Source organism: Suillus fuscotomentosus (genome assembly GCF_016647785.1).
Source record: "Suillus fuscotomentosus strain FC203 chromosome Unknown F5891scaffold_357, whole genome shotgun sequence".
Classification (NCBI taxonomy): Eukaryota; Fungi; Basidiomycota; class Agaricomycetes; order Boletales; family Suillaceae; genus Suillus; species Suillus fuscotomentosus.
This window is the reverse complement of record NW_024539869.1, coordinates 1-11,225: the sequence shown is the minus strand read 5'-3', so window position 1 is coordinate 11,225 and position 11,225 is coordinate 1. Positions and strand designations below refer to the sequence as shown.

The window sequence follows — 11,225 nt, the reverse complement described above, 5'->3', positions numbered from 1 at the left end:
CTCCCTGCATAGGGACAATGTAGATCAATACACTGCGGTTTCTCATCATCCAGCTTCACGAACCTCCAGTGGGTTCTTGTTGCTTGTAAATCTTGAAAGCTTCGCGAACGCAAAGGAATGAAGCAATAAGGTTGACATTAACGACCGATGTGAACGTCTCGAGCGGCATCTCCTCGATGGGGCTCGCCTTGTCAGACAATCCCGCATTCTGTTACATCGTCAATGCACGACCAAAATGTACCATGTACCGAAAACCGCAGAAGAAGGGGCACACCACTCACGTTAAACAACAGATCAAGTCTGCCGAATTTCTTCATGGTCTCCTCGAACAAGCTTTTTACAAAAGCTTCGTCTGTGATGTCGCCAGCAACGAGAATACATGCATCGGGATTTGCACAGAGGGATCTTGTCTCTTCGAGTTGAGCTAGCCTTCGAGCAGTCAGCGCCAGGCTCCAACCCTCAGAAGAGAGCTTGATAGCCGAATGGCGTCCGATACCTGAAACCGGAAGTGGGTTTACGCACAAGTGCAAAGCGCAATCAATACGTACCAGAGGATGCCCCTGTAATCACTGCGACCTTTAACGATGTCATTGGAAGGGTTGGTGTATGAAGTTGGGGATGAAGGTGGCTGTTCTGTCTGTAGCTTGCAGCGCGGTGCGGATTTCCGTCCTGGCCGATATCCGGAGCCCGTATGCATACATGACTTTGTCAGTGAGAAGAACAACCAGGCTCGAGCTAATAATACTGGCCCGTGCGCAGTCTGATGACATTCATGCAGTCACGCGGCTTGGCGTTAGCTCAACGTGATAATATCTCAGAGGCCAATGCGATCAGTGTTTAATTAAGTTCGCTATATACGGAAATGCAACGGAAATGGAGAAAAACTTTCGAACACGTGCAAAGATCATCTCATTCGGCCTTCCCCTTGCCCTTGGAGTTCAGTCCGGTGCCGTAGACCAGCGAATCGACACTCCCTTTTCTCCCCTGAATTTCCAGAAGCGCACCCCATACGGGAGTCAGCAAAGGCAAAAACATTGCCACACGCTCTTGGTAAGCTGAATATGCAACAGGGTACTTTGCCTTCGATATCGACTCAGTGAAAATCGTGGAAGAGAAGAACAGACTGCAGAGAACTAAACATGGAAGGAAGGGTGTGAGTGATGCGAACGAAGTCGGTGGAAAGTCGAGCTTCGGTGAATCAGGTGAGAGGAGAGGGATGAGTGTGATTATGATCTGGTATGGGCGTTAGTGATATGCTTAACGGAATTGCGAAATGGAAGTATGCATACCCAGAAACTCTGTTCGCACAGGAAATTTGGGTGCCGTGACCAAGCCCATAAACCGCGGGTCACAAATCCGCGTTCAGCATCATGCTTGGTCCATTGAATTCTCGCGCCAGGCCATTCATTTGGGCTCAGCTTCCCGGAATGTTTAAAGGTTTGGAAAGAGTATTGCTGGTTATCTGAGATGAACTCGGCGAGGATGATGAGAAACCCCAGCGTTCCTAAAATATAATCCGAAGTCGAAAGGGGTGTGTGTGGTTGAGCCACTGCACGGGCGGTTGGAAGGCCCAAGAGAAATAAGATTATATTCTGCGCGATTGCTTATGCTGAGTTAGTAGATGTTTAGAGACCGATAGATAGTTGTAGCCGTACCGATAAACAAGAGGTTGAAAACTTGGAAGAGGAAAGGGGAGATCTTCTGTCGCAGAACTTCCCAGCGATAATCTTCATCCTTGCTATCAACATTTCTTAATTTATAATTGTATCATCAATGATGAATGAGCTTACAGGCTAAATAGACCACGTCGCCAAGTGTTGTAACTTAACCTACGGAGGGTGAGATTCACAAGTGAATATGACGAGGACATGTTACCAACCTGAACATCCACGTCACCTGAAGATAGTTAAGCAGGTTGTAAGAAATTGAGCAGATGAGATACTCACCACCAAACTTGCCATGACCAAGGCTCGTGGACTGAAGGTCTCCCTCAGAGATGCGGGGATTGTGTCAGGGGTGGAGGGAAAGAGGTAGGTAGGTGGAATGGATGGCCAAACCGGCAGCAAAGCATAGTATATAGTATATATGGTTGGGAGAAACGTCCAGACTCTATCCACCTGCGACACGTTGTTGGTGAGGATGGAGAGCACGTATGTGGTAGCAGTCATGGCCACACAGAATTTGACGGGCCAGACAAACATAGGCGCTTCATGCATAAGCACGCGCCAAAAATCCATGTCGATTGGGGAGTAACAGGCTGCGCAATTAATTCAAGTTGTCGTGCTTGTGGGTGTTGCGGCGAAAGAGAGAATTTATGTAGACAGGGGTGATACGCCGACTCGGACGGGCTAACCCACAGGGTTACATAATCATACAGGTTTGGACCTGACCGCAGGATTACATAATTACATTACTGTCTACCATGACCACTACAGTTCTTTTCTCAACGTTTGCTCCATTCCCGACTCTTTCGCTCTCTGTTTCTCCAGAAACCCGATTCGATGAACTGTATCCTCTTTTGTGCACGCGCTATTCCGATCTCCCTGCTTCAGAGGACTTAAGAATTTCATCTCATGCTGGATCTGTCCCTACACCGGACACCCTCATCTCTGAGATTCATGGACAAGATGCGAATCTCATTACGTTGAAACTCATTCCCCGACTGCGAGGTGGTAAGGGAGGTTTTGGTTCGCAGTTGCGTGCTGCCGGTGGTCGCATGAGTAGTCAGAAGACCAGTAACAACGACTCATGCAGAGATCTTAGTGGACGCAGACTTAGTACCATCAAAACTGCGAAAAGGCATGTATGTTTAGTTGGTGCAGGATGTGATGTATTAATCACATTGCTTTAGGCTTGCAGACTACATGGGAAATGAAGATGAACGGAAGAAGGCCCAGGCTGAGGCCAAAAAAGCCAAGCTAGAGACACTCGAGAAGAAGATTGCAGCTGCATCAGGGGATACGGAGGCTGTTGCTGGCAAGAAGCATCGGTTCGATGATACAGAATACCTCGAGGAAAGTAGGGAAATCGTCGACAATGTCAAATCTGCAGTGTCTGCAGGTCAGTATACCGCGTCCACTACGTAGTATTTGTGCTGACGTTTCAATTTACAGGTCTCATGAAGAAAAAGAAGATGAAGACTAACCACGTTTCTAAGTCACCTGAGTCATCCACTCCTCCAAAGAACGCGATTACGGAGAAAGTGCTGAAATCCCCGGCCGCACCTATTGCGGTGCCTACAGCTGTTACTGTCGGAGTCGCCAGCGCGTAGTCCTTGCCTGTTGATATATCCCTTTGTAAATTACGCAGTGTATGGATAATGCATCTCCTCCGAGTTGTTGTGATCATGTGAATGGAATCATATTATTAGGCTTATCAGTCGTGTTCGGCTCCCTGACACAACCCTAACAAAGTGATCTCAGCTGTCCCTTTTACACTTACATCTTGAGTCTCGACCACTTGTTGCAGGTTTCTTACGCCAAATACTTGATGCGCCTTTCACCGCGCATACCCGGTCGGGGGTGCCTGCAAGCAGCGCGGTTCTTCGCTACCAGCGTAACCACTCCCCGAATTCCCCAGACTATCATTGAAAAAGTTGTTCAAAAGTACTCAGTTAGTCTCCCCGATGGCAAAGTTGTCAAAGCAGGCGACTATGTCATGATTCGCCCGGAGCATGTCATGACCCATGACAACACGGGCCCTGTCATATCCAAGTGTGTTTCTTTTCTCCCCTCTCAAATCATTATTCATATGGCGCGCATGTAGATTCAAGTCCATAGGTGCAAAGAAAATTTTTGATCCCCGGCAGGCGGTGTTCACCCTTGATCACGACGTCCAGAATAAATCTGACAAAAACCTTGCCAAGTATGCCAACATTGAAGCATTTGCACGCGCACACGGGATTGACTTCTATCCTGCTGGCCGCGGCATCGGGCACCAAGTCCTCGTAGAAGAAGGCTACGCATTCCCGCATACCCTCACTGTTGCCTCTGATTCGCACTCAAATATGTATGGAGGCGTTGCTTGCGTGGGTACAGCCATCGTGCGCACAGATGCAGCAGCCTTGTGGGCTACAGGAAAGACTTGGTGGCAAGTCCCTCGTATGGTCAAGGTGGAATTTCGGGGAAAGCTAGCCCCAGGTGTCACCGGCAAGGATGTGATTGTCGCGCTTTGCGGGTCATTCAACAACGACGAGGTCCTCAACGCTGCAATCGAGTTTACTGGGGAGGGTGTCTCTGCGCTTTCGATTGACGACAGACTTACGATTTCAAATATGACAACGGAGTGGGGCGCACTTGTAGGCGTTTTCCCTGTCGACGACACACTTTTGAGTTGGTACGAGAGTGCATTGACGAAATTAGAGCAAAGGACTTTCGCCTCTAAATCAGTACCGCCCCCGCCAGAACACCCACGTATCAATCGCCGCAGTCTTGATGCTCTTCGTGCAACTAACCTTACGTCCGATCTCGGTGCCCAATACTCCTCGCATCTGATCTTCGACCTCTCTACTCTCGTCCCACATGTTTCCGGTCCTAACAGCGTCAAAGTCTCTACCCCACTTCCCAAGTTAGAATCCCAGCAAATTGCAATCCAGAAAGCATACCTGGTTTCATGTACCAATTCTCGTGTCTCTGATATTGCTGCAGCTGCGTCTGTTGTTGAGGGCAAGAAAGTTGCAGAAGGCGTCGAGTTCTATGTCGCAGCTGCGAGCTCTGTGGTGCAGGCGGAGGCGGAGAAGTTGGGGCACTGGAACAAGTTGATTGCTGCAGGTGCCAAAGTCCTCCCAGCAGGTTGTGGGCCTTGTATCGGGCTCGGCACGGGGTTGTTGGAAGAAGGTGAGACGGGCATCAGCGCCACGAACAGGAACTACAAGGGACGAATGGGCCATCCTAAGGCTCAGGCATACCTTGCCAGTCCTGCAGTAGTTGCTGCGAGTGCTGTCAAGGGATTTATCTGCTCCCCCAACTCTCTTGACGCAACCTCGCTTCCTCCTGCAGGCGCACCCGTCTTCTCCATCGCTTCTGGTTCTTCAGACGCGGCAGAGGTACCACAAGCAGAAGAACCCCTCTTCCCCGGCTTCCCCGCAGCCTTTTCTGGTCGCCTGCTCTTCGCACCACAGGACAACCTGAGCACGGACGCACTATACCCTGGAAAATACACCTACCAAGACGATATTACCCTCGAACGCCAAGCACAAGTAGTCATGGAGAACTACGACCCGTCTTTCGCAGGCAATGTCGCTACCATTCTCCCTTCACTCTCCGCATCAGATGAAAGCACCAAGTCTGGTGTGGTCTTGGTATCGGGGTACAATTTCGGTACCGGGTCCTCTCGCGAACAGGCTGCTACCGCGCTTAAGGCAGCTGGTGTGCCGCTTGTCATTGCAGGCTCATTCGGCGACATATTCAAGCGTAATGCCATCAATAACGGTCTTGTCTGCCTTGAATGTCCTGAGCTCGTCGCTGACCTCACTGCGACGTATGCCAAAGGAGGCGCACGCGGTGCGGGTGGACGTGAAGGCGAACTCACAGTGGATCAAGGGCATGAAATACGTGTTTCGATGACGGACGGGAATGTGACTCTGCGTGGTTCTGATGGAGAAAAGACCTACAAAGTCCGCACGGTGGGCGCAAGCGTGCAGGAGTTGTGGGTGTGTGGTGGGCTCGAGAGGTTCATTCTCAAGTCTATACGGTAATGTTGGTAGAGTATTTAGGTGAATGTATTATCTGTTTGTGTGTACGTCTTGTGCTTGTCTGCTGTCGGAGACATGCTATGTAACATTGAAAGACAGCATAGGCGGCGAGCTGCTCCCCGGTTGTTCAATGATCCTGTAACGCCATGGAGAGCCTTGGGTGCGAACCGTTCGATACGTGCCAGTTCTGTTCGTTCCATCATCCAGTTAGTGCACTATTACAATGCCCTTCGCATTGTTGCAGCCACTTATTTTTCCCTGCTCGTGTGCTGGTGACACAGCTGCTCTTCGATGCACAAGGTCTTCTCGAGTTCGAGAGCTCCTGGTAACTTGACCGGTCACCAGCAAATACAACTGGGAATCTCGTTTTTAACACCTTGGTGTTCGCCAATAGTCACAGATTGCCTCCGGCTATCCCAGACGATCTTCAGAGCTGTACATGGATGGAAAATGTACATACATCCTTCCCACTGACAGTTGTCGTTCAGTTCTACGCGCTTTCGACATAAAACATGCTGGTTCGTGGCACGATCGTCATCCTGGCGGACATATTAACGCAACGAACGCTTGGGAAGGCCCAGTCTTTCGGTGCGCGTCGTCCTTGATTGCCACGCACAGAGCGGTGATAACTCCTTCAGAACGCTTACTTCTTTACACATGAGATATGTCGAACTACGATGTGTTCTTTTCTTTGCCACGTGAAGAGGACATTCTCAAATTTTCACCCGAGGGCACTGTGGGCAGCCAAAGCGACAAATAGAGGCGACCACAATCGAGATGCTTTTGGCACTTTAAGATGATTAGAAAGCATTTGAATCTATTCCGATGCCACGTTCTGAAATTAATTGATTTGCATACATACCTCACTCGTACTGTCATTACTAGTCATAATCAATATCGAAACCTTCATGAAGGACCAGAGTCTTGACAAGTGGCCCTCGAATCATAGATAGGAGTTCCAAATACTTCTGCTATCCTCAGGTCTCCATACCTTGTTCTCGCCGTTGTTATCGGTGCCATCAAACTTCTCCTTAAGGACAGCAAGCTTCGAACGGTATTCGTCTATGCCAATGTAGGCACCACACACGCGGCGCTTACCGTCAAAAGCGGATCGGCCATGAAGCACGCGGTGGTTGTCAATTGCTAAAAAAACGAGATTAAGCGATGTCAGGTAGCCACAGACAAAACTCACTTAATACAGTGCCGGGACTGAGTTGGACCCAATACTCTGAATCAGGTTTCGTCAAGAGTTCGTTCCAGATCTTGATCGCTTGATACCTGGGGTTTTAGATTAAGTAAAGTAAAGTTCTCTAACCATGCAGCTCACTTACCATTCCTCCACTTCGTCTGGTAGCAAGTGGCTCATCACGCTTCTATCATCATTATTCCACCGTATCTGCACAAGTTCTTTGGTGCGCGGGTGATATCGCAACGGGGGGTACATTGCAGGTGGACTCGGAGTGTACAGTGCTGACGGTTCTCCTGCTGCATGAGCTGGGATGGACACACGGGAAAGAAGATCGTGGAACTTTGGATGTAGCTCTTTCATGAGGGCGGCGACATAGTAACCATCTACGAGAAGTGTTGCTCCTCCAGAGCCTTCGGTATGTGATAGGAGATGGAAAAGTTGAAGGCCGCAAGGGTCTGTCTGTGCTGGCAATCAATCAGTGGCGCGACGAGAACTATGATATATTCCATACGAAATAGGTGTTATCGGTATGTGCTCCTAGTGCCATTGTGGTGTACGCAGTGTCTCCCTTTGAAAGATCAGCAGTAAATTCCCAAAACTTCCCATCTAAGGTTGTTTGATCAAAACACAACAAAAGACAAGCACCCCTCAGATCAGGAGTGAATGGATAAGGAGGGAGGACGCACACTGGGTTTCTCTGATAAAACCGATGCGTTCACATAGTTCCTCTGTGGCCTCAGGTGTTGCGGGGACCCCTGAGACAAAGCAGAAGCCAAAAGTTTCCTGCATGCATATGAGACAAGCACCTCAAGCTCTCGATTTACACACAACATTCGTTAGCCACTTGTGCAGTCCCTTGTCGTCTATGACCTCGGTATAAGTCACAGAGGGTGGAGACTTCTCAATCTTTGATCCCCAGAGGACTTTCCTAGTGCGCGATAAGTACAAGGTACCGATTATAAAAGAAAATATCACACCGAGTCGGCGTTGTTTGAAGAGCTGGATCGTATGTGTTGGCTTGTAGCCATGTCCATGGATATACCGATGAGTGAGATTCGGTGCTAGTTCCAGGCCCTAAGTAACGGATCAAGTCGTGTTGAAACCTCAGTTAAGCCAACATACAGACAACCTCGAGGCCATCTGTGGAGCCTTGTACATGCAGAGGTTTGATATCAGCTGGAATCTGCGGAAACGTCTCTTCTCAGTAAAGACACCATTACCGCCCTGCTGCAAGACTACCTCAAATGTGTTGAGAAGTCGCTGCTTTGTTATCGGGTGAAAACAGTCTGGGCATCTGCAGTGGTCGCGCAACCAGATGTGGTGACTGACAGTTTGCTTGTTCAGATCTCGGGAATTACTACGAGGCAGAAGGTCCATACAATCTAGACCAACGCTGTGGGCCCCACAGAATGGACACTTTGCGCTCATCAGCATTAGCAATAGGGATATCACTGTGAACCTTAGGTTCTGTGACGCCCAGCTGCTCTGAAGAAACCACTTCTCTAGTCGCCGCGGAGGAGATGGAACGACTTCTAGTCAGCGAGCCATGTGTCCAGCGCGATTCGAGTGTACTAGAGGTCTGATCGTCATGACCATGGAATGAGCTATGGATGACGGCCTAGATAATACGACATACTAGAGTCCGAGTGAAAAATGATGACCTCCCCGGTGCGGATCGAGAGAGATACTTCACAGTGCCACAGGGCCAACTCCGAAACGGAACATGCAAACTTGTGAAGCCTACTCTAAGCATTGCCAGCAACGATAAATACCACAGCACGGGACAAATCGAAGACAAGGTATGATAATTCACAACCGAGTCGTTTAGGTCCGACCCGACTGGAACACTGTCATCACTGAAAACCGGATAACCCGGTATGACAATATTTACCTTATAAGGTTGGCGAAATCTGTGTTGTCCTTATATGCCCATGTATTGGCCTACTTATCAAGCATCATTTTCCTGATCCGTGAGCTTGTTTGTCGTTTCGACACATTAATTTAACAGTATGTCGAATTCTAAGCTGGTGGTATAGTTTTTGCATTCATGCGTAAAAATTGCTTAATACTATATAGCAGTGCAGAATGATAGGAAGACGTCGATGCTGTAGGCATACGCTCAACGTATATGGCGCTGATCTATTCAAAAATTCTAGACACACAAAACTCACACACACCACTGTGAGTTGCACTCGTCCTCCATGGCTTCGCTACATTTGCTTGTCATTGTCATATTTTCTGATTCAACAATTCATCTCAAGACGCAGTCAGTGCCATCCTTCTTCGCTTCTGAGGTCCTAACATCTCTTACTTGACATTGAGCCGACTTTTCGAACAGGCACTGCCGGTCTGTCAAAAGCTCGAAGGGATGTGGTGCTTGGAATGAGCTGTGACATTTTACTGGAGATTGATGGTGTTGAATGCGGCCGAGGGATTGTGGGTACCTTTCTCTAAGCTGCAGAGGTGCGTGTAATATGTATTGTGCATTTTTATGCTGCTAACTACCTCATTTCCATAGGTACCCAAGACTTAAACTTACCTCTCCCTCATCTCCTTCTCGCCCTCCTCCACTCCTCTCATTCTGGCGCCTTCCGGTGTGGTTCGCATATGTTCGAGCCACGTCAGCATTTGCTGACATGCGCTGGGCATGTGCGCTAAGCACTGGCGGTTGTTGGGATCGGGCAGTAGTGAATGGTGGTCTGGATGATCCCTCAATCCCACTTGAAACCTATTCTGCATTTTGGCCTTTCTTCAAAGTCAACATTGGCCATGTGTCCTCGACCGATGCTCGAAACTGCCGTTATCTCTGTTGGTTTTAGCTGTCTGCAACTGACGCCGAAGCTCGCAGCCTTACCCGGCTCCGACCCTGCTCCTTCTCTTTTCCTATTCTGAAATAGTTTGACCACCGGATCTCAAAACGAACGAGGTACAACTCCCTTGGGAAGGGTCAAGACCTCAGTCACCACCGGCCGAGCATATCTTCCGGTCATTGATAAGTAAGGATCCGACTCAGATTTTATTTACAATCCCCACTATCACCTACTCTGCCTTCAATCACTCATTAACGCTACTTCCTGCAAGTTTCTCGACAGGATGCCATCCAGAAAGTCGCACTGTACTACATGGTCTGGCAACAGGATATGTCATGTTGTGGTCTATGTTTCTGTCTAAGGATGACTGGTCTTCGATGATATGGCTGAACTCGATCTCATATTTGGATTTGATCCCTGCGACCAACTTCTATTCCATGGCCAAAAACTCGATCCTATGGCTGAACTCGATCCTGTTACATCCTATGGTACCACGAGTTCGATTATATACCACCAAACTCGATCCTATACTGGCACCGCCGAGCTTGATTGTACACCGGCACCGCCAAACTCAGTCAACCACTTGAGCAGTGCAAATTTTGCATAAGGAAACAATAGTGTCAAGTTGCCACGACACCTTGCTTTCATTGGACTTCAAGGCACTAACGATATCTGTTGTGGTTCAACCCATGTTATTGTTCCTGCAGACGGTGTTGATGATGAGATTAGGGTAGAGAATTGGCGAGGCATTGATAAACTACATGTATTGTACCGAGTGTCTCTGTATAATCCTATACAACCCAATGTGACTTCCTGGCCAATCAAGTATAAAACCCGCAATACCATGATGCCAATGAAGCAATTGTCCATATGATGGTACAGATGGCAAGAATTTCTATCTCTTTTACTTATTGGACAGGAGAGCTGCTGTGCTAGAAATGCTAAATGAGAGACACTTTTTCGAACATGCATCATCACTTCAGTACAGTTTTAGTATTGTCACAACATGATTCATGCAGCCAATGCCAAATGAAAACCATTTTGATAATTATTGGTCATAGGGGATAGCGTTCTACACATATATATCTTGTTTTCAGCAATTAGCGTGTTTATCAATCTGTTTGAGTTTTTACACAGCCAAATTCATTCAACTAATGCCGGGCACAGGTAATCATGATAAAGATTGGTCGCAAGGGATAACAATATATTTCTATACAAGACTATGGCTTCTGCACTGCCATATTTTATACGATTATCGACATTGTTGGGATTATAATGTGTATATAAGGGTTTATCATAGATCTTGGTTTTCAGTGATGGTCACATTCCCCAAAGTGGAACGAACGCTCCTGTCAAGGCTGCAAGCTGCTCAAGCGCCTTGACTGTTTGGAGCTGTTAAATAAAGACAGAAGTGTAGAATGGCACTGTGGTTAATACTGCCATATTCCACAGATTTAAGAGAAATAATGTTGTACATTAGAAATGGTAGCATAGATACAAATTGGGTCATTTTAAGTTCGCTTTCTGGTACTTC

The 11,225-nt window shown here is 48.0% G+C and overlaps 1 protein-coding gene across 1 annotated transcript; it reads left to right on the top strand.

The window, feature by feature from the left end:
• Window positions 1-9,291: 9,291 nt before the first annotated feature.
• On the top strand, window positions 9,292-9,700 carry F5891DRAFT_1202126 (uncharacterized protein; the record flags this gene model as incomplete). The annotated part of the gene is made up of 2 exons (XM_041368927.1): window positions 9,292-9,344; window positions 9,400-9,700. 2 exons carry the CDS (start codon window positions 9,292-9,294, stop codon window positions 9,698-9,700), a joined length of 354 nt encoding a protein of 117 aa, XP_041216331.1.
• Window positions 9,701-11,225: the final 1,525 nt, after the last annotated feature.